A 24,461-nucleotide genomic window follows, 5' to 3' on the forward strand; every position below is an offset into this window, starting at 1 on the left:
TGCCCCCTAAGACATTTTTTAATTAACAGCTGAAATTTATTACTCTGTAATACCAAAATATGCCTCTACGTATTTTTTTTACCTTGAGATTTCAGGGACTCATTAACATTCAACACGGCGCCCGAGTCAGAACTCTCGGCCAATCATAACGTAGATGGGCGGGGCTTGCCTGAAAACGGGTGGTGGGAAGAAAATCCACCGCAGCTGCGCAAAGGAAAGAGGCCGAGATCAGGCGGAGAAACTGGGTCTGATCTAGTGTGCGATCTGTCGATAAAACTCTCCACAGCAGCGGGGGAGCGGAGATATGGAGCAGTACAGACCCTGAAGCCAGGGAACTCTCCTCGGCGGCGGATGGACGAGGGACTCGGAGGATAGCGGGTAATCTGACAGCTATATTTTGGATATACATTTTGACAAAGGCGATATTACCGCTTCAAGTTTATTATGTTGGGTTTGGAGAAAGAGGGTGGCTGTACGTGGTAGAGTTGGAGCTCTGTTTGGAGGCTTAATAGCGGCGTTATAAGACAGGTCGTGTCCTGTCTAGCTTTTTTCCGTCCTTGTGAAAGCGCCACACATCATTTTGCCTAATTAAACCATGCACTTCTCTGTTTATATTTAACTGCCGGCCTCGGTTATGAACCGTGTGTGTAACTGAGCGTGAGTTAAAGCCAGTGGGCTCAGGAGACCCTCCCAAGAGCTCCAGTAATCAGCAAAGGCAGCTTTTACATTCGTGTGGGGTGTGACCCAACTTAGTACTGAGCTTTGGCAGCTAAGTCATGCACGAATGTCCACATGAGTGGAAGATGTTTACGAACTGGCACTGGGTCCACGAGCAAAGAAAATGGTTAAGTTAAAGGCTCATTATATTGGCAGCTCTGAATGTCTGTGTAATTCAATCACTGTCATTTAAACAATGTCATACACAGAGTTTTCAAAACTAATGTTGCGTTGTAGAGAATAATACCAACTTGCATCTCTCTTACAGCGCCCAAATAGGAACCAGGGCACCTTCAAATTGCCTTTGGTTTTTCATGCTTTCCCTTATAGCATGTTTTTTTTAAGACACTTCATAGACCAAGCATTAACCTGTGTTACAGATGTTTGGTTCCTATCACAACCACAGAAAGAACCTGACTCTAGGTTTCACTAGAATGGAACATTTCATATTAAAACACTTGCCTGTTTGCAACTTAATGATGTAATGATGTGAATAGTTTGAGCTTTCGTTGGAATTCCCCTTTAATGTGCATAGGGCGAGAAAGATGGCTTCAGTGATATGGCCATGTCCTCACTCTCACAGATGTGAACAGTGCTAAATTCATTTGTACACTGTCCAGTTGTTTCCATCTGGACTTGTATTGACGCTGTATGCTAATTAACCACTGGGGAGTTTCGCTGTGTGGTCACAGTATGCGGAAATACTGGCTATACTATTGTTCCTTGTTTCCAGCTATATACTTATTCATCCAGGTTTATTATTTTTTTATTCCAAGGCCAGTTTTCAGGAAGTTTCCCTGAGCAGAAGAGCTGATCTAGGGTCTGTTTACAGTGAGTAAGGTCATAGTAAACAAGTGAGATCCACAATCAACAGTCCTACTTTGAGAAGCTTTAGAAGTAGATGCCCAAAAAGTACATAAAAAGTTGAGAATAGCGCAGAGGACGCTTTAGTTTTCATGCTGATAGAGGAATTAAGAGGTTCCGTTATGTTACTCAGTGCCTATGCAGCTTTTAGGCTTGTTTCTTCTGTAGTTTTACTTTCATTATTTCAACTAAGTCATCGATATTCGTACTTGTGTATAAGGTCAGCTTCCTCTATACAAATACCTGAGGAATTAATATGAATATAATAGATTTGAATGTCATTTTTTTGACACAGCAGTGGATACCATCTCAAACCAGGCCTCTGTTTGTGCCCTGTGCCTTCCTGAAACTGGTATAGATATCAGTACTGCAATCAAAATTCTAGCAGAGGAAAGGGGAAAAGGGAAGGAGTGGTCACAATTCAAATTTGAAGTCACAGCTTGCAACAGGGAAATGTAAATGATGTAAACAAATCAGTAGCAAGAGAGGAATGACCCAGATCCAGTTATACTTCATGATGTGTGAGTGTATTGACCAGTATGTTCTTGGTTTTGTGCCTCAGCCACCACCACCATGCTTCCCCGGAGTATGAAGACAGCTGGGGTAGACCTGCCAGGAGTAGGGTCGAAAGATGTGCCGCTAATAGGCTATCGCCCTTTGACGATGGAGATTGTCAGCTTTCATCCTGCTGATCAATCAGGGAAAGAGCCTGGAGTCAGTGAACATGGAACATCGCAGGTCAGTCTGGGGATATATTGTAGTGTTTTTTGTCACAGATTTCAGGTGGGATTTCAACCAGTAGGATTGGATAAGCACATGGTATGGACAGTACCAGACTTAGTTTCTTAAATTTAGTCAGGAATAGTATTTTTCGATTCAGCTCAATTCCAACTCTATTTTAAGACTAACTACATGTGTAGGAATAGTTCATCTTTGAAATAGATTGACTACTACCCCTGGGCAAAAACAGTCAAGTACTGAGTACAAATAATTCATATTCATCAAAGGTTAAACATTTTAGGTACAATAAAGTTTTAAAGTGTTTTGTTTTTGTTGTTGGTTTTGCGTAACATATAATTGTAGACTAAAATTCAAACATTCTCCTGGTCTTGTTGAATATTTTAAAAGGATAATTTTCCTTTGATTAAAAAAACCCTGAAAAATAAGTAGTTTAAAAATGACAAGCTAGAATAGTTGATTGATCACAGCTTTTGTAGAGTTCCACCAATGTGTATGTGTGAATTTTGGTTTAGACGATTTTAAAGTTTGTGATTCCAGTATTCGGTGTGTGCTGGATTTGAATGAGCTCTGCATTTCATGGTGACATGTCTCTCTGGCCAATCAGCTCTCTGCAGTGTTTACACACCCCCATTTATTTCCTACTCTGCATGGTTGGAACCCTGAGCGAGCAGGTACTGAAAACTTGCCAGGTACCAGATTTGGCCAGTAGAAAAGCAAAAGAGACGTGTCGAGTCAAGTAGAGTCATGTAGGTTCCATGCAAAGGAAAAGCGCCATATATTGATGAGCCTGAATATGGGTGGAGTGAGGAGAGCACTGTTTTTACTGCTGGAGCCTGAGTGGTGGTGGAGTGGAACATTGCCTTTACCGATGGATGCATTTATACAAAACACTGAATATCCGAATCTCAAAATTAGAATATTTGGAGCCATCGCTATTGATCAGAAAATCAGCATTCAGCACCCTCTTTAAAATAAGGCTGCACTGCGGTTCCCAGCATGGCTCCGCTCGCTGAGCCCTTTGCTAACTTGTGCATACACGGTGCCACTAAAGGCACAGAGTGTACCCAAATAAACCAGAGCCTCATGGAGGTGTTCTAATTTGAAGTGTAAAGCTGACAAAATGAACTGTAGCTTTGGCATGCTTCGTTGTACGTAGGTTGCTGTAGGGTGTTAGACTGTTTTAGACTTCGATCAAGACTTTTATGTTGACAAAGCTAAATGCATGTTGAGTGGAGGGTTGCCTTTACTGCCACATTTACATATATATAAAAAAAATAAACGAATATCCGAATCTTAAAATAATACACTGAATTTCTACCCAACTAACAAATAACTGAACATTCAGGGCCAGCCCGAGCTGAAACAGAAACAAACAAAGAATTATATAACTGCAATTGACACAAATTAGACATCAACGTCATTGAAAGTCATTAGCATTAATGAGATCCTGACAACAGCATATGCAACCAATTTTAAGAGCTTTGGACGTGTTGAAAAATATCTCACCAGACTCATTTGAATAAAATTACAAGAATGGAATCTACAACAAATGTAATAACAAATGCGTACACAATATATACTGAAACTGCTGTTGCTGGAAAGTGAATAATGTGAATTAAAACCTGTTGAAAGAGAGGTTGGTCTCTGACTTTTGCACAGTAATGTAAACAAGAGTTCTTCCTGGGATTAATCACACTGATGCATAACACTGTTTATGTAGTTGTAATTTCACTTCTCTGTGTTAGGAAACTGAGAATGTTCATTTGGATGGGTGTGGCTACTTGAGTGGACATTTTTCAAATGCTACTTGTGTTTATTTTATTTTCTTGGTCAGTCTTTTTTACCTTTAAGTCACCTGCTGGGTCCTCAGAACTTGTCTTTAGGCATCGGCTAAATGTTTACGTTCAGTGTGTCATTTTTGAGACTTGGGGATTCCATGTGGGTGTTTCTTAAGTTGATGCTGTCAAACCGAGAGCTTTGGCCTCATCGGATCACTGTGCAATGCCTTGAGCAAGTCTGTGTGCTTGGCTCTAATTTAACACTTTAATTTTACAGCCTAAAAAAAGAAGTCACTCTGACTCAGACGGATAGTACTCTGTGGTCATTTCCCTCCTGTGAGGAGAGTCACATGACCGGGTGCCTTGTGGGCCTTGAGTAAATAATGCAGTGGGGTCCAGGGAAGAAGACAGTGGCTCTTTTGTAAGGAGCATACTCAGATGACAGAGCCGGGGCAGACAGGCTGAAACTAGATGCTACCAACCACCTCACATGGTCTTCAATGAAAATGACACAATGAATGTACAGGTCAGGAGAACATATGGACGCTGTGTGTCTATGTTTATATATCTGTCTGCAGTGACTTTTAGAAGGGTGCACTGGATAGCTGAGTTGCTAAAACAAGCCAAGTTGACCCGGTTTGGTTAGAGAGCACTCAGCTTGGACTTGCATTGCACAACATTTGTGTCAGTAACTCTGGTAAACCTAAATGATGTCAGAGGAAAATGACTTGCAGTAACTCTATTTCATCGGCTAATGAGTGTTAAAGCTATTTTTAATGACATCTTTCACAAACTGACCTTCAGGGGAGCTGCTGCAGGAACATTTTTCGAATATCGATCGGTAATTTTGCCACCAAGGATTACTTAAACCAACGTATCAGGTTTACTTTATACCTCCTTCACTAAGGCCTTTACTCATTTGTTATTTTTACTCCTACTCCTACAACGTAGCAGTCTCACTGCTGGTTTTTCAGAACTGTTTCACAATCAGAAGAGATAACCCCGCTTAAATCGTCTGTGACATGAAGCTGAATTCCTCTTCTTTGGCAGCGTTTTGTTTAAGCCTTCCAATTCCTCCTTAAATGTTGCCGTGGCCTCAGGTGCCAAATGCAATTACTTCACCATTTAAGGTGGAACTGGAAATGTACTTGATATCTGCAGACTGCTTGTTATGAATGAAGGGTCATAATAAGAAACTACACAAAGTGGTTTTTTTGGTTTGTAAAGGAGATTTTTGGTTTGGGCTTTTTGGTTGCGTTTTGCTGGGATTAAAACATAAATTTTAGGCATAAATAAAATAGTTTTTGGTACGTTTTATAAATAATACTGATAACGGTAAAATGGTGGTAAAAAGCAAAATATTTTTTTATGTGGTATTTTGTCACCACATGTACTTCTCCTCTTTGGAAACGTATTTTTAACCACTTCATAGTTTCGTGTTGTAGCTGAACCACCACTGGGAGCAACCCTGTTTCTCTGGGAAAATGCAGTACACGAAAAAAGCTATATAAATTCTGCTTTGTCGTTTAGTAGTCTTTGAACAAACAAAGCTGATTGATTGCTTGATTAATTGTCAGAATAATCAGATTACACAATAGTGTAAGCCCTCATTGTGAATGCATGTCTATGATCATTTTTCCATGTTAATGAACATAAACTCACATAGAGTCTTAGACCAGCACTCTTCGTCTGACTCATGTAATAAATATGGGTCAACGGAAGCCAAGAACCAACAGGTTGGAAAAAAAGGAAAAGGAAAAGGAGGGATTCATGGAGAGAAGGAAGGCAAGCTGAAACAAGGAGAGATCTGGAAATAGCTCTCTGTTGAAGGATTTACTACCAGGGAGCTGCCCGTTGTAGGTGACCTTACTGTGAAGTAAATTCAGAATGGAAACAATGAATGAGCACAGAATTAAAACGTGGGTGGTATTCAGTTGTTTTGATAAGAAAATTTAAATATATTTCAGCATGAAACATACCGTAAACATACGCATTAATGTTAACATGTTTTCACCTCGTACCCAAAATGTTTATGAACAGACAAAACATGTTGAGTTTCTGAAGCTTGTTTAGTTACTTTTGAAACAAAGCTAAGAGCACTCAAGATGGATGCATCTATTGATTGTGGTAGTTGCAGCAGGTTTTCCTTGTAACTAATCTTCAGTCCAAAAGTAAAGAAGCAAACTTCAGACAATCAATATCTTGACTGACTTGCTACTTTGTATGTAAATGACACTGGGACTTTTTTGGGGGTCAAAGTACCTTTTAAATGTAGGGCTACAAAGCAAAATACTGTGGTTTGTAAATGGAGTCAAGATGTAAACGGAGAGAGAGAGAGAGAGGGAGAGAGAGAGAGAGAGATAGCGAACAGAGAGGGAAAATAGACACCATGACAAAACAGCATGTCCTGTTTCCTGTGTTTGTCCACACTTATTATGTGCTTCCTGCCACCAGAGGAAGGAGATGGAAACTCAGAGAGAAGGTAATTTGTACGTCATGAGAGTGAAACTTCAAGGCGAAATCCCCAAGTGAAAAAAACCCTTCAATTATTTAAAAATTCACATAACAGGATTTTTTTTTTGCTATTTTCTGGTTGCTGTATGTTAGCACAAGGCATTAGCATGTTTTCATGAGAGACACTGAACACAGCTAGCAAGCAAACAAACGCTAAACACAGATAGGTTAGCTACAGGTATACAATTAGAAAGCAAAACCACTGAGTGAAACCTAAACCTCACAGTGGTCTCTGAGGCCTTTTTTCAGTTCTGCTTAGCTTTATATAACATACAGCCACAACTTTCATTGAAAATAAACCTTACAGATTTTACTCCATTAGCGTACGCTTACTCAGCGAAGTTCCCACAGAGTTAAATTTACCCTTGCATTGCGGCCTTTATTATTACATACGTGTTTTATACATATTTTCATATATATATATATATATATATATATATATATATATATATATATATATATATATACACACACACACACACACAGCCATAACATGATGAGTTTCTGAAGCTTGTTTAGTTACTTTTGAAACAAAGCTAAGAGCACTCAAGATGGATGCATCTATTGATCATGGTAGTTGCAGCAGATTGTCGTTGTAACTAATCTTCAGTCCAAAAGTAAAGAAGCAAAGGTCAGACAGTCAATGTCTTGACTGATAAGCTACTTTTTGTGTAAATGAAACTGGGACTTTTTTTGGGGGGCAAAGTACCTTTTAAATAATTGACATATAATTTGACCTATATCAGGCACTGAAAAACTGCCTGTAAATATGTTTAACGGAAAACATCTTATAGATACCTTGGTGGATTTTCTTATGCCATAAATCCTCAGGTGAGCAAGAAACTCTTTTCTCTTAGAAGCAGAGCATCCAGTGGACGGGAGTGTCATTGGTGATTGTACAGTTTTTAAAACTTTATTAATTAATAAACTAATACATTTTGTTTGTACAAGTGATATAAATAATTTGGCATTTCTTTTACCGGTGGCTTGCTGTTACCTGTTTAGTTTTGTAGGTTCAGTCTCTGCAGTTAGTGCATATTCAGTCAGTGAATGTATCAGAAATAAAAAAATTATTTAAATAAATTCATTTAAGTGTGTGCAAGTGTTAGTTATAAGTCCTCTAGCATGGACACACACCTCTGCACACTTTTAACACTAATAATAGTTTTAGATTTCTAAGGTTTATTTAAGACTATATGTGTTAATTCGTTTCTGAGCTAATTTGAAGTGCAGTGTAATAACAGCCTAACCTGTTCTACCAGAAGAAGCCATGCGATCACTCCAAACAAAGTAACTGCTGGTTAATTTTTGAAATTTCCACCAAGTGGCTTTGTAAACTGATGGGTTTGTGACTGACTCTTTGCCTCCACACAAGTAAATTTGAGCAAGATCTTAAAACAAAGGTTTTTATCAACACTGTGTATTCAGAGATACCTTAACCCCCCCCCCCCCCCACACACACACACACACACAGAAACAAACACACACTCTGTCAATATGTACTGTTAACTGCTCTTACACATAAAAAGCCACTGCTGTTTACCTGCTTATAGCAATCCCATTTAGAACAACACATTAAAAAGAGAACAACAGTTCTAAGACTTTATGTTTATGGCCCTCTGTGTGAGTAATATGAATAATGCAACCCCCTGTTTGAATACAATGAATTGCACTATAGCATTCGCGCATGAGCCAATGAGAAAGAGAGAAAGAGCTCCAAAAATTAAGAACTAATCATATAACATCAGTATCTGACCACACAAATGCAATCACGATCCTTCCAGCTTCAATTGTAAAGCCTTTGCAGATTATTAGATGAATTCACTCTTAGTAAAATAAGGGACAAATAGCTAACTATTCATCCCCCTGATTTCTGAAGCAACTTTGAATGAGCTGGAGTCTCCATGGGCTACATAGTGTATACTCTGTTTAATGGCACCTATTATTTGTTTCTCAGGAACTACTTTTAATAAACCGTCAGAATGAAAAATGACTCACTTCTGCAGTTTTCTAAGAACCATTATGTGAAAAGCATTTTATTGTGATTTTGTGATACATATGATTTAGTGTGTAGTTGCATAGTTGCATAATAAATTAAATAGTTATGTAAGCAGATAATGTATTGAACGTTTATTGAAACATTACTAATTCATATAAAAGATGTGCTTTTATTATTGTTGTTTATTATTAATTTCTCAGCACAAGTTTGAGAAAACATGAAGCATTTTTGGTGCCTTGCTTAAGATTGCTGCACTGTGGAGATTATTTGATGGATTGAATAAGACCAGGTTTCATTAATCAGTAGTCCTGCCTTTTGTATGCTTTATATTCTCGTCAAACAGGTTTTCTGGCTTTGGAAGAGCGCAAGAGTGGGTGAGAGACCTAGGGAGACAGTGGAGGGAGGGAGGGAAAGTGAATGTGTGGGAAAGCACAGTATGTGTGTGTGTGTGTCTGTGTTACGGGTGTTGCCCAAGTGACGTGGTCCAAGGAGGTTGTCTTAGTGACCAGCTCAGGTGTGCTTCTTTACAAAGAGAGAGAGAGCATGTGTGTGTGTTTGTGGGTTGTGTGCATTTGAAAGAAAGAGTCAGAGAGCAGGAGCCGGGACAAAGAAGCTGCTTGGAACGAGGCTCAGTGCTGGTTGGGATTAAAAGTGGAATAAACAGGACGTATCTGAACAATCCAATGCGAACGTTGTATTCTCACAGTCTGGTAGGATTTGCAGGAAGTTGGGGCTTCACCAGTCTGGACTTGTTGAGCAAGCCAACATTCGCTCTGCTTTTTACACCTTAATTGGAACTGGACGCAGATTAAAAACATCTTGCACGTCTTCAGCTTATCTTAAATGTTGGGCTTTTCTTTGAACCTGATTGGATTTCATTCACATGCCACTGTGATTGGAACTTGCAGTGTTGTTCTTCCTGAGTGAGGTTAAGTGCTCAAGTCAGCCTACGCTTAGCACATACTGCATGCTATGCTTACATTAGACATAATTTACGCTGTTGGTATCTGAAACTATGTGATAAATAATGCAATAACCACAGGTCTAACTCTCACATGGGAGCTGAATCCAGATAAAAACACACACACACACAAAGCGTATTAATCTTTGCTTACTCCTTGGGTTTTGTGTGGGATTCGTGGTATGTTGTTCATATTGAAACATGCAGTGTGGTTATTACTGAATGTGAATTATTTCCAAAGCATGGGTCTTCAGAAGTTGCTTCTGTTGTTAAACATAATAAGCATAGCTCCTACGCTGCTGTTTATACATTTCGACATGGCGTTTGTTTGGACTTGATTGGTTTTTGTTTATATTCCATTGATTGTGTGACCGCAGAAACGTAAGATTAGTTTATCCTTAGGTCAAACTTAGTGTCCGATACGGGTCCTCTTCTGATAACATATAACAGCTGTAACGTAGTTGTACTTTGGACGTTGGCCTGAATTGACACACCAAGAACCGCTGCTTGAATATAGAGCACATGCAGCCGACTTCATTCAAATACAAATATTAAAACTGAGAACTGTGCATGGTTCTTAGAAGTCCCATTTGCGTCTATGAAAGCAAAATCATTATTTTTGTATCTTCGAAAAAATTCAGAAAAATGAATAAATATGACTAAATGGAAGTTTTGTGGGAATTAAAGTGGGGTCTCTGAGATTTGTGCAGTACTTTATGCAAATTAGAATGTCTTTATTAACTAACCACATCAGTTCTTTGCAGATGCAACATGTTTCCTTGCCACCGTCGCCTTCGGCTTACTCACATCGGGCTTTGATTCAAATGTTCTGTTCTGATACTAATTATGTGAAGCTGCTTTGTGACAACGTCATTTGTAAAAGGGTGCTATATAAATAGATTTGATTTGATTTGATTAGTGTGCATGCCCTTAACGATGTCGTGCTTTCTGTGTCGTGAATACTTCATGATGGAAACTCAGCCATCGTCCAGAGCATCAGTTAATACATGACCGCTTTCCTATAGTCCTTATGCTATCTTTCGCTTTCTTCTCCGCATTGTTGAAGTTAACACAAGATTTCATAATGTGAACTTGTTTGTGGCTTGCTTTTTCCAACATGTACAATTCTGACTTATCAGAGTGTGCTTTGAAGGCCTTGTGTGAAACGCTTAACAATTTCCACTGAATTCCGAAGAATACGTTGGAATGAAAACAGGGTTTTGTTGCCGTTTTTGGAGCGGTGTTAGAGGTGTGTGGTGGTTTAAGGTTTGGGATTAAGGGGGACTTTCAAATGCCCATGGCCCATAGCAATTAACAATGAAAAGCACTCTCAGTGTGAATTTACTGTTAATAAATAGAGGTTTTCATTTTCAAGATACTAGGCTTCCTTACAATTGTGTGTGTGTGAGCGTTGGATTACTGACCACATTTTTAACACACCATCAGACTCACTGTCTCTGTTGATTTCCTTAGGTCGAAGCTTCCCCCATGAAGACCACCTGGTACTGTCCACTCAACCTGGTGAGCTCATTCTTCCATGTTCAGATTAGGATCGTTCATTCGGGGCTAATTTTGACAGATACCTGTAAGAATTAAACAACGGATATTTTCCTAAGACCTGGAAAGGAAACTTCAGTGACAAAAAGGGGTCAAATAACAGCTTATTAGATTAAAACACTCGGGATAAAATGTGAAAACACACGGATTTAACCAAAATAGCCACTGGAAATGGATTTTTGTGTGGGTTTTGTAAAGAAAGCTACCTATTTACTATTGCACTGCAGCAGTGCAACGCTACATTCCGTGGAGAATTTACTTTCTACACAAGTTCTTTTGTCCTTGGAAGACCATATGCCAACATGTTATTATATCTGAGATCAGCAGTCATATGAAAAAGTTCGTACATCCCTGGGGATACTCCACAAAGAAAGATTTCTCATTTCATGCAAAAACTCAAGCCCCAAATAAACTGTGTTTAATAGGAAAAGAGCTTAGAGGCATTCATACAGGACAGTCCTCAACTGTGGGCTAATGCTATTTAGCAAACTCATAAATTCTGTTTTGCAGAACAGCCCCTAGGTTTAATGTCATGTGTTGCTGATTTGATGATCACATTCATAACATGGAATTTGGAGCACAATGTCTGTTTATTTGCTGACGAACAAACTTTATATTTTCTACATTGTGTGTGTTAAATCTGTTAGCTAACATGGTAACTGCTTTTTGTGTTTTTATGATTTATTAATCTAATTTTCCTTTCTTTGCCTCAGTCCACTGTGTCTGAGAAAGAGGAGGATGGCATCATTTACACAGTGATAGTGAAACCTCAGCCTGGCAGCTCAAATCCACAGGTAATGACCTATTCATTGCTATAGCGCTATGTGCTGCTACACTCCACCAGTCCTTGCACAAGACCTTACTTATTGCAATATTTCTGGTGTCTGTAAAGCCCTTGCAAAAAAAGAGCAAAATCCCAAACATAGTCCTAAAAGAACAATTACAGGATCAAAAAACAGACCTACAATATATCTCACAGTCCACAGGACACCGCAGTCAGTGCGTGAAGGCCGGGACGGAGGAGAAGCTGGTGCGTCACCTCCTTCACTCCTTCTCCATGGAGGACACTTCCTTCATCACCATCTTCTTTTCCACCTATCGTTCCTTCACCACCCCACAGAGAGTGCTGGACATCCTGACGGACAGGTGCAGCCCCCAGCTTGTAATATACTTCATTATAACAAATTAAAGTTGTGTTATAATCTTATTAATTTTGGGTTATGTATTTATCTGGTTTAGTAGGTTTGATAAACATTTTCCAAAAACACATGTATTTTTTTTACAGTACAACAACAACACAATACAACATAATGTTTACTTTTTTATGGAATGTTACAACGTACATGTGTATGATAAGAGTAGAAGGTAGAGAAGATTTGTCTGATATAATGTTTCATATCGTGGGCATATTATACAACCCAGTCTCACACCTATTCGTGATATAGTCACATATATAGGAGACTGCAATTCGTGACATAGTCCAATATTTTCGACATTTTATGCGACAATAACACAATAAATAGTGTATGGGTAATCACCATAGAAACACTACGCAACAGTAACACAAAAACTCTTCCTCATTACAGGCGTCATTACTGATATAACATAGAAAAAAGCATAATGCGAATTACATAACATAGGCCGTTGTTCCAACAAAGTCATACCGTATTTTATTATAATATTTCTCCTAAGCAGAGCTTATTATTGGTGTCCTACTTTAGCTTTAACTCTAACGAGAACATTTCTTTCACTTAACGTTATTTTGACTAATTTTCAAAAGGTTAATACTGAAAAGGACATTTCTCTAGCCATTATTTGCTTTGATATTTAAGCAAATAATTAATTAGTAAGGTTATATTTTTCATAAATAAAAATAAGACGGTGGTATTAACGGATGGCAATGACGTCTTAATGAGGAGGAGTTACTGTGTTACAGTCGTATAACACGGCGCACGGATATGACGGTTTGTTTGGTAATTACCCATGCACTTATGATTGTGATATTGTCGCATAAAATGTCGAAAATATGTGACTGTGTCATGAATTGCAGTCTCCTATATATGTGACAACACAGCAGTGTTCTAACCCCTGTCTAACAACAGCCCTTTACACAATGACCAGTGTCGGCGCCTGTTACTTTTATGTGTCTCTGAATATTTCTTTGTCTTTTGCTACACCTCAGATTAGGTAATCCACCAGGAGAAATCAACAGTCCCACCCGTCAAGCCTTCAACAAGTATGCTTATTTGTTTGATACTACTATTACATAATTCCATGATTTGTTTGTTTATGTGAGTCCTGTATTAGAATACTTACAAACGTACAGGTGTCCAGTGCAAGCTCCAAAGCAAAACTTAATACCATCAAACGTGTCTTGGTTGATGGAATATACTTGGGTTAAATGTAGTTTAAAGACCCTCCCACTGTTGCACATGCTGGAGACTTGCTGCTTAGACCCATCGATTTGTGTATGTGTGTCTCTGTGAATGTCCAGGGCAGTGTGCACCGTGTTCGGCACGTGGTTGAGTGAGTACCCGGAGGATTTTCGCACTCTGGGGGATCCATCTCGCCTGCTGCGGCTTACCCCGTTTTTGCCTCCCGACGCAGCGGGTGCTGACATCAGGGGCCGGCTGCTCCGGATTGCAGAGGAGCTCAGTGAGAAGGCGCTAATTCCTGACCAGCATACAGGTCAGTCTTTTGCAGCTCCACATACTTTCAGGTTTGATCAACAGTGCAAACTCTGGAAAAAAAACAAAAAAAAACATTTCCCTCATTGTGAGACTGAGTTTGAGGCCTGTATAATCAGAGGTGTATAGTGAGTCACGTACCTGTACTCAGGTAAGATTACGTATAAAGTAGGTACCCAATATACAACTTAAGAAGGAGTAAGAAGTACTAAGTGAAAAAAAAACTACTCAAGTACTGAGTAACCGCTGAGTAACCTCATTGGTTAATAATCAGGACGTCAAGTAATACACCTGAATGCACACAAATATAAAAGAGTACAACATTCAGAGCCTGAGAATATCTCTAAAACAACTAAAACAATAATAAAGTAAATCTTTACAAAGTAACAAATTAAATTCAGCCACAATAACTTAATAACAAAACAATGGGCCCAATAGGCAGGGGTTACAAAGAATAAGAACAAGAAGAACAAGGCAGTCTGCACATAAACAATAAACTCTGTGTGTGTGTGTGTGTGTGTGTGTGTGTGTTTGTATGTTCACTCCATGAACTGACTATTCAGCTTAAACAGCAGCTGACTCTCAAGCTCTGTTTGATTGGAGAAATTGATTTTTTGATTTGATTGGCTAGTGGCTGATTACATTTGATTGGTGAGATGCAGTCATGTGACAGAGCCTCTGTTGGAAGTCTCGACAAAACAAAAAGATCAATAAAAACAAGTAGCATGTAGCGAGCAGATTGTAGCTAAATGTAATGGAGGAAAAGTACCGCTTTTTCTTCACAAATATACTCAAAAAAATAAAAAGTATGCTGCATTAAAACTACTCTTATAAGTACAATTTATCCAGAAATGTTACTCAAGTAAATGTAAATGTAGTGCGATACTACCCACCTCTGTGTATAATCCTGCAGTTTATAGTTCCTTCCTCTCTCCTAGGCATCTGTTGGCTAGTTTAACCAAACTGAACATTTCATCCTCTCCTCCAAGAGTGTTGAGGTGTCCAATGACAGCAAGTTAGCAGCAGTTTGAAAAGATGCAGTGGTACTTCATATGTCTTGGAGGAATCATTGTGCCAGCCTGCTATTTTAAAGTTGTCACCAAATGTTTTCATATGATTTTATATATATTTTTTTAATTATTTATGGTAGCATCTAACATAGAGAATTGCTATGTTTGGCAGATTCTTCTAGCATACTCTTAGAAAATCCTGATCCTGCAAAGTTTGATGCCACCAGCATCCTGGGCTTCCCTTCCAGTGTGATCGCTGAGCAACTGACCAAGATTGAAACAGTGAGTATAACTTTACTGTTCTGTCTACAGTAAACATCAAATGTTTGAAACAGCCCCCCACCCCCCTCCCGAATGATTCAGTGCTTTTCATAATCTTTAAGATGTTTAAAAAGACATAAACTAATGGGAGGTTAGATTAAATTAGGTTATTCTTTGCTGATTTCTCTTCCTTTAGGAGCTGTTTCTAAAGCTAGTGCCCTACCACTGTCTGGGATCTCTGTGGTCTCAGAGAGATAAGAAAGGCAGAGAAGGAGTGTGTTGGTCAGTCAGAGCCACGGTCCGGCAGTTTAACCGCCTGGCCAACGCAGTCACGGCCTCCTGCCTTTGGCAGACAGAGTTAAGGACCCAGCAGAGGTCTCGCCTCCTGGAGAAATGGATCAGTGTGGCCGAGGTCAGAGTGGTGTAAGCCTCGCAAATCTACTGTTCCTTTTTGCAACTGTGAAATAGGTTACAGGGATTCATGAATGTCTCCTGAACAGGCTTGTCGAACCAGAAAGAACTTTTCATCGCTGTACGCCATTGTGTCGGCCCTGCAGAGTAACCCAATCCACAGACTGAGAAAGACCTGGCAGGAGACGGACAGGTCAGTGTTTGATCCCAACTGCACTGTCCATCCAATGCCCATTGGCAGCATTTAAACTTAATGAGGTACACTGCATTCGGACTCTTTACGTCTGAAAATATGTGGTGATTTCAGCTCCAATTCAATTCAAAGGACTGCTAATTAACAGGTTACCAGGCCCAGTGCCATATGTCAGAGTGGTGTAAAGCCCTCCAGCATTCAGCTGTGGAGCAGTGGAGCTGTGGTCTCTGGAGTGATGGAGTTCTTTCAATAGTTTTGGGATGCTCTTGTGGCTGAATGCCATAGAATCCTCAAATTGGTGACTTCCCAGAGGAGTAGAATCTGTTACTACCACCAAAGAAGGCACAACCCTTAAAATTACCTTTCAGAACCAATGTTGGATAAGCAGAAGTCCATAAACACATGGTGCTTTATAGTATATCTTGGTTGCTAAACAGCATTTGGGCTCTAAAACAGTCTACATTTTATTTTTCATAAGTATTCCACTAAAAGGTAATATGCGTACATGCACTGCACTTCTATGAATGGGCTTGGCTTTGTACTGTACTCTGTGAATGCAGCAGTAAGCGTGCGGTGGTGGGGTCATGCTCTTTGTTAATGTGCTCTGACCCTAACAGGGAGGCTGTGAAACGCTACGAGGAGTTGGCCTACATTTTCTCTGAGAAAGACAACTACTCACAAAGCCGTGAGCTGCTCAACGAAGTGAGTCACACACAAACCTCAAAGCTTCTCATTCAAAACACTATCCGGCTCTTTCTATCCGGGTGAAGATGACATAGACACCTCTGTTGTGTAACTTGCTTTTTCGAGATTCAAGGCGTGCAGCGTTACTGATGGAGCTGTTGCTCTGTGTCTTTGTGCTGAATGTTAATCGGGGTTGTTCCAGCACCAAAGCGGTGATTCTGAGAACTGAACTCTGATAATGAGCTCTAATAAGGGAAGAAAAACTGATGACACGCGTACAAAAAAGCCATTTAATGCCAGTCATGCAAATTTGCAGAGGCTTGTGTGTTTCATTAGCCTGTATTATCAACGGTTAGTTGCAGTTGGAACACTTCATTCTGCCTCTTCTTCTTAACGGCTTAGTATTTCGAGACACCATTTTGTTACTGTTATATTTACTCTGATCATTTTCTGTATTGATTTGCTAAATCAGTAATTATCATCTCAGCCTTGTGGAAAAGTGAACTCAAATTCCCATGCACCTCTGAAGTCATATTTCATTCTGTAATCAATGCCATGCCCATGTGAAAAAACTCTGGACCATTTATCTCTATAAGTCATGATAGAAAGTAAAAATAAATTATACAAAAGTAGTCCTTAAAATTAACACTTAAATAATGTGTGAATTAGCAAAGATAAGTCAAGACACAGCAAAGAAGTGACAACATTCTGACACTACAGCACTAGTTTAGAATTTATTCCTGTATACAGACAGTAATTTCCCAAATTGTACCTAAAAATAAACAAATGGCCTATAATCTATAACAACTCACCTTTGTTGTGCAGGAAGGGACTTCCAAATCTGCTCATGTAGACACTAAAGTCAACAACAGAAGACACACGGTAAGTAAGACTTACTGCACAGAAAAATTACAATACAACTTTCAACTAAAATTCATTTAAATAACTAACATTTTTTTTTTCTAGAAACAACTAACCTTTTGTCAGTTCTCAGTTTCACTGTTTACTGTCTAGCTTAGCTAAACGTTTAGCGCTAGCTTAATATGAACATTAGCATAGGTAAACTTGCTAGTTAACAGGTACTTGAAAAAAGAAGACAACTTGAGATGCAGTAAATAGCTTTTGTGTGGGTTGATACATCACAAAACCAAAATAATAATTACTTACAGTAGTCGTTTTATCTTCGAGTGCTTTTTGTCTTTTGAGCTAGCTAGTTTAGCTAATGTTCAAATTTAGCTAATTAGCTAGAGGCTTGGGTAGCTAACAACAAACTCCAGCAATAATAAAAGTATTAAGCCTTAATTTTTTAAAAGCAAAAATAACTTATTTCGTTTATAAAGCTTGTTCTAATATTCAGGTGAATCATCTCTAACTTAAAGGTCCTCACTTAAAGGAGCAATAAGTACAAATTAATGCAGTGAATACAAAGCAATTTGTTTCTTCAACTCATGCAAGTTTAAATTGATTGCTTTTTTTAAAAAAATCCCATCATACATGTTTTTACTACTTTTTGGTGGTAAATATGACTTATGTATAGTATATTTAGTTTTTCTAAGTTCGCAGTGTAATGACCAGGGTTCTCTTGCCAATTTTACAGTCCAGTGCTCAGGGAACTGTGCCGTACTTGGGCATCTTCCTGACTGACCTCACAATGCTGGACGCTGCAGTCAAAGACAAACTAGAGGTAAGACTTATGTAGCAATACACAATCATTTATAAAGTTAAATGCAAACCAGTGACAGGCAGTTCAAACACAAGTATAAATTGTATAAAACAATTGAATACAAATAATAATTATAATCATGCTTTTCTGTTTGCAGAATGGATATATCAACTTTGACAAGCGAAGACGAGTATGTTGCTTTTTCAAACATTACATTACATTTAAAATTATATTACTGGAATATTATATATACCAAGTTTGAGCTGAAAACTATGACACTCACCATTTGGCGCAAGGTGAATTATAGAGAAAATTTCAAAATGTTATAGTTTTATACATATATCTCTGAAATATATATAAGTTTTCATTTCCTAAATTTGCTTAGCATTTGTCCCTTGAACACTTGAGAATTGAGAAGACCCTTAACCTGCGCTCTCTCCTTTTCCCCAAAAGGAGTTTGAGGTTCTTGCCAAAATACGGCTCCTCCAATCTTCCTGCAGGAACAGCACTTTCCGCACAGATGAATCATTTTTGCACTGGTACCACAGTGTGCCCTCGCTAACCGAAGAACAGAGGTGAGGGTTAATCTGCTCTGTTGTGGTTTTCTCTCAAATATTAAGTATGCATACCTTTTATATCAATATGGTGGATGACATTGTTTAATGTGTTTCGTTTTATACAGCTACAAGCTATCAAATCAGATTGAACCTCATGGCGAACCAAGCCCTGGGCGTGCTTTACACCCTACAGTGGTCATCACAGAATGTTCTGAGTAAGCTCCAACACATACTGACACCCTCTTGGTCACTGACGCAGTCGGTAATTAAAGGAATTGTTTGGCATGAAGTTGAGACAAAAATAGACAAAGGGATATTGTCTAACATAGTTAGACGGTAGTTAGTGCGTCTCGTTTATATTTATATAGATCTCCATTTAGTACATGTTTAGTTTCTTTGTCAGTGTAATTGCAGTGTGTCTGCTCCTGTGTTGGTTGATACAAAAAAATACAGTGCAGGCAATATCTGATCCTTCCTAAATAAAGAATATCCAGATCCTCTCCGTTCCAAGCTACTCTCATTTGGACTCTCCTCTTCTATTCACCCTGACATTTAGAGTAGATGACTGGGATGGTCATGTTACATTATTGTCAACCCATTTGTGCGGATTTGGACGCGTTGTTGGTCAGTGCCCTGCTGGAGTATCCAACAGCATCTTGGTTTACATTTTTGGGCGGAAGCAACCAGAATTTCATTTCCGATCTTTTTTTTTTTTTTTTGGAGTCTATGATGCCATGTATTCAAAAAATATTTCTAGGGTCTTTGGAGGGAAAACAGCCCAAGCACATCAGAGATTCTCCACCATACTTAAGAGTGGAGATGGGGCCTTTTCTCATTCATATTATAAAACTGAGTGGTAGGTAGCTTTGAATAGAAAGGGGCTTTGCAGCGGAACAAAGGCACAGTGTTTACTGAGATTGAGCACAGTATCTGCAGTGTACGCAGAAATCCATGCGTGTGTGTGTGTTGCGTGTGTGGCCTTCCTGCTATTAGCTAGAGCCCTTTGTTCAGAAACTCTGCTGTTTTCTGTCTGTTCAGGATAAATCCTGCAAACAGCACATGCTGACGAGTCGCCTCACTTAGTGCAGTTTGTGACAAATTGGATTGTTCTGTTCTCAATTCTCTCTCTCCCCCTAAGTGCTCTCGCTGTGACAAACCCTGGTGTTGACGGTGATGGAATATTTGACTTCCCTTCGCCTGTCAATCACTTGCTTTCAAAGCTTGCCAAGGTAAAGACTAGATTTTGCATTTACCTTTTGGATTATTCAAGACTCATCTCTCTTCCACTCATCAGCCTTTTTTTAAAAAAAAAGTGTTTGTTTAAATGTTCCCTGAAGGTCTTTATAGTTAATACAGTCATTTTCTATCATTTTACTGAGTTGTCATTAAAAAATATACAGAAGAGCAATATTATTCTCTTAACTTTGCTCTTCTGTGTCTTTTTATCTCCTTTTGCTTCCATGGACCATCTTAAATTCTTGTTTATGATATCAGTAAGTATACTTATCACTACCCCATATATTACAGCACATGAAATCCCCCTCCGTTTCCTGTCTGGATGTTGATTCGTCCCCACCAGCCACTGACCCCACCCCCTCCACCCTGACCACACCCACTGTCGTCAAATCACATCGCCGCTCTGTCTCCTGTGGCAACACTCCCTCCAATACCTCCCAAGGGGCGGGGCCAGACATGAGAATCGTCAAGATTCGAATGGATCTTCACGATGGGAATTTGTATCGAAGCATTCTGGTATTGTCCCAAAATGTTTTTATGGAATTGTTCTGGCTGTTTATTATGTTTTAAAGCTATAGTTTGCTGTAAAAACGTACACCATACTTGGACGATGATTCCATTTATATTGAGAACCCACGATGGACAACAGAAATATACGATCTGCTATTTTGAGCCGTCTGATGTTGGACATAATATGAAATAGTGTGAATAAAAATAGGGGAAGAAATCATGTTCTTTACTGATGTAGAAAAGGATGCAATATCGTGTTTCTCAATACAGGATCAATTTGTATTAAAAGGGGCAACGATTGGTAGGTTAGGGGCTAATTGCTCAAATTTGTCACCAAATATTGGCTTAAATATTATGCTAATAAAAGGAATATTCTCTGCACTGGTTCTAATTGAAGAGTTTTGAGATAAGTTATTGCTCCTGAATGTAATTTGACACGCTCATTTCAATAGCACTCTCTCTCTTCTACACTGCCTCAGGTTACAAGTAATGACAAAACTCCTACTGTAATCAGCTCTGCATTAGAGAAGCATAACCAAGACCCTCAAGAGGCTTCCAAATACGAGCTCATCCAACTGCTTCCAGATGGAAAAGGTACATGCACACACCTTTTCCTCTTCCTTTACATACTTTCCGTTCAACGTTCAGGAGCATAGTCTAGAGAAATATGTTCACATGGCAAATATGCTGCACTTTTTCCTGCCCTGATAGCGTCTACTTGATCAGTTACAGCACAGAATAACTGTCTATTTAATTACTTCAATGGAAACTCTGGGAGGCCTTTATTCTTCTGGGTGTTTTCTCTATAACTGTGCTTCTTGGCATTATGAGTGTTTCCCATTTTTCCCAATGGACAGAGTTGACAATACCCGCCACAGGAAATGTCTTCTACGCCATGACCTCAGCTAGCACGGACTTCCTGCTCAGAAGACGAGGGGGAAACACACCAGTCGGCTCGCCATCGCTCAACAACGAAACCAGCGCAACTTTTCCACGAATCAAGGCCAAGGGCCGGAGACTGGTCCGAACACTCTTTTAACAGCAGTCAAAACAATACTTGGACTAGTGCAATTATTTCAATAGATACAAAATGTGAAGGTAAACATAACTGGCAGTACATTTCTCCTTAAGTCTTTTAGCTTATTCTGTTCTATTTTAGGCATAATGTTATACGTGAGAGCAACATTCAACTACCAGCAACATATTAAAAGAATTGTTTACACAAAAATATTCACAATTTTTGCCTTATCTGAAAGGTAGTTTATTAGCCAACACATGTCTGGTGTATAGATTTGCTGACTTGGTTCTGAGCTGGGCTGATTTAGCTAACAGAAGCTTATACACCAACAGTTAGCACTGTGCTAAAACCATGATTATAAACAAACATTTGTCTCAAACGTGTGGTGTATAACAATGTATGACATACTGTTATCTGTAAAGTGAGTCAAAGTTTAGGTAAAAAGTTGACAACTGAAAAAATGGAAGCAGCATTTTTTTAAACCTGAAGTTTTTTTCCGTAATTTTTAAATGTTAGCTGCTTTAGCCTGGAATACCAGAGCACAATTAAAGAAGCACAGTTCATGCTTTGGCTGATTTTTAGTAAGTGGAAAGCTGAGCAGATTTGAATTTTCACTTAACTATTTCATTACTTGGTGGAAATGTGCCCTTATACCTAGCTAGCATTGATGAAATATTGCACTAATTTTCACATTTCTTAGGTTCAACTTGTTTCAACAAAGACAATGACAAGAACAGTGACATGTTGTGATTGTTGGGGTTTTTTCAGTTTCCCCTGTCTACCTCTTAAGAAATAATTACAATTTCCATCCGTTCCTGCTAATCCACCAACAAGTTGAGTTTTCCGGGGACAATGGATTGTGAACTAAAAAACCACAACAGAACAACATGATGTAAAGCACTTAAGGGTACTTCTCATGCAGGTTTATACACGTCTTGCAGTGAACTGTTAATTGTGGGAATCAGTTTCTCCACACAGACAAAGCTTGCTTTAAGGGAATAGTTCTGTGAATTAAGCTAATGTTGCTAACAGTGAATGGAAATGGCCAGCAGTTAGTACCATGCTAATTTGTGACTAGAACTTCCATTCGTTTAACATGAAAAACATATGGCCAAGTTATTCCTTTAAAGCAAACTGAGCTATTTCATATGAAAATACTGCCAATCATGTATGCAAGCAGACAATATCACACATGGCTCTGACTTTAGTCTCACAGAGCCACGGATGTGGTTAGGCTGCATTAATGTGCCGTTTTTTCTTTTTTTCTTTTTACTGTTAACAGCCCACCAACACATTTCCATAACAGTTCACTTATTATATGAACTAATAAATAATTGAAGTGATAGTTCAGGCAAATAAAGACATAGTTTTCAGTCAAGACATGTTTGGTGCCTGAAGTTTCCATCTTTGTTTTGGAACTGGACCCAGCTACAAGGCATAAGTTAGCCTAATGGACCTCAAAAACAAAACAGTTAGCACAATGCTAATTTGTGAGGGTCACAGTGAGTCTGAAGCCTATCTGGTATTAGTGGACGCACGGCAGAAAGACACCCTGGACAAGCCAAGTATGAATTGATTAATAATTTGTGAGGTAAAAATTTCCAGTACCTGCTAGCTACTTGTTAGCCCTGGTGCAAAATTAAAGTCTTCAGGCACCAAACACGTTTTTGGATGATGGAATTTATTTGTGTTATAGGGAGAAAAGGTTTGTAACTTAAATTCTTTCCCAAACTATCACTTTAAGATTGTTTCCAGAGTAAGTGATGTTAGGCTGCATGGCTGTTAAACGTGATACTGCACAAATGAGAGCGCTCAACTCTTAAGTAACATCTTTTGCATTTTAAATTAAACCAATCTGAGATTATTAACTACTTATCAAAAATACTAATTGTTGTACAATGTCTTTGGTTATAGCTTTAAGAAAACAGCTTCTATGAACCCAGCTCTAGTATCTCATTATGCTTTTGAAGTCTCACTTGGACTGAAGCATTGAAGGTGTGGGTGCTGGGAGAGGAGCTATTTCTCTTTCGTTTGGATGTTTCCATTCGTGGTGAAGTGCCTTGTTATGGGGTGCTCTTGCTTCTCTGCAAAAATAAAGTGTGTTTTACTGTGTCGCTCAGGATAAGCTAATGTTGTACATTCAGTCCTGTATATTTAAAGCTGGATTCTGACTTGTTTATGCACTATATATATATATATATATATATATATATATATATATATACACACACACACACACACACACACACACACCACCAATTCTTGTATGCAATAAATTTTCATTTTGATATACATTGGCTTGACAGAGCTATTCAATGTGTTTCAGAACTGGGAGGGTTTCATTCACATGTGGAGGGTAAAGACTAGCACATGGTTCACACTTGGTGCCTCATTTTTCAAACTTACAAGAGTTTCAAGAGAATTGTTGGAGAACATTAACTGCAGATTCTGTTACACAAACACGCAATTTATATGATTTACAATTCTGTTATATTTAATGAATGGTTTTACATTGACAGACTTTTTTTTATACAATTCAAATAATGTGCAGAATAAAAATGTCATTCGTTTCTTACAGATTTCAATGTATTTTAATTGAAACAGAATTATTTGTCAGATATTTAACAGCTGTTCAGTTACAAATAATTTTGATAATTAAAAAAAAGAAGCAACTTTTGGTTTTGTTCTGAATATTGAAAACAAGAGAGTTCAACACATTCATCAGCAATGTGTGAAAAATCAGGGAAAAATTACTCATTCCCTCAGAGATACTGTAAGTAAGAAGTGAAAAGCTTTCATTCTGATGTAAACATGAAACTCACAGAGCCAGGGGAGGCTCCATTTATCTGATATGACTTTAATGAAAAAATGCCTCTCCAGTCCATATACACAGCTACAACTCCCAAAAAATTCTCTTTTATTACTGTGCAAATAAACAATGTATGAAACTATGCTGAATTAAATAATACATGTGCCATGTCAAAGCACAAAAATGTAAACACAGACCCACACACAGTAAAATAAAATGTTCCAGTGTTTGTATTAATAGGCAACCTGTATCTATAAGAATAGCATCTGAGAGAGAGAGAAAAAAAAACCC

At 38.7% G+C, this 24,461-nt stretch overlaps 2 protein-coding genes across 3 annotated transcripts in view; one reads left to right on the plus strand and one right to left on the minus strand.

Annotated features, from left to right (window-relative positions):
- phf1 (PHD finger protein 1) overlaps window positions 1–13,770 on the minus strand; it is a 34,185-nt gene extending 20,415 nt beyond the window's left edge. Inside the window, exons 1-3 of the mRNA XM_066645041.1 lie at window positions 13,716–13,770; window positions 12,097–12,301; window positions 11,027–11,157 (exon numbers count right to left, since the gene is read on the minus strand). The gene's annotated coding sequence lies outside the window, so the exon portion shown is untranslated. The remainder of the gene's footprint in view (window positions 1–11,026; window positions 11,158–12,096; window positions 12,302–13,715) is intronic.
- rgl2 (ral guanine nucleotide dissociation stimulator-like 2) lies at window positions 228–22,032 on the plus strand. Of its 2 annotated transcripts, XM_066645038.1 has the most exons (20): window positions 228–378; window positions 2,144–2,319; window positions 11,048–11,095; window positions 11,845–11,925; window positions 12,111–12,277; window positions 13,314–13,367; window positions 13,626–13,819; window positions 15,001–15,110; window positions 15,286–15,501; window positions 15,590–15,693; window positions 16,311–16,395; window positions 17,203–17,259; window positions 17,975–18,061; window positions 18,198–18,230; window positions 18,494–18,615; window positions 18,723–18,812; window positions 19,736–19,826; window positions 20,125–20,349; window positions 20,823–20,937; window positions 21,201–22,032. In XM_066645038.1, exons 2-20 carry the CDS (start codon window positions 2,155–2,157, stop codon window positions 21,380–21,382), a joined length of 2,226 nt encoding a protein of 741 aa, XP_066501135.1. In that variant the 5' UTR covers window positions 228–378; window positions 2,144–2,154; the 3' UTR covers window positions 21,383–22,032. The 2 variants fall into 2 exon arrangements, with proteins under 2 accessions (XP_066501135.1, XP_066501136.1); XM_066645039.1 differs by lacking the exons at window positions 228–378; window positions 2,144–2,319 and adding an exon at window positions 9,144–9,323.
- The last annotated feature ends 2,429 nt before the right edge of the window (window positions 22,033–24,461 follow it).

This window comes from Hoplias malabaricus, chromosome 1, assembly GCF_029633855.1.
Source record: "Hoplias malabaricus isolate fHopMal1 chromosome 1, fHopMal1.hap1, whole genome shotgun sequence".
Lineage (NCBI taxonomy): Eukaryota > Metazoa > Chordata > Actinopteri > Characiformes > Erythrinidae > Hoplias > Hoplias malabaricus.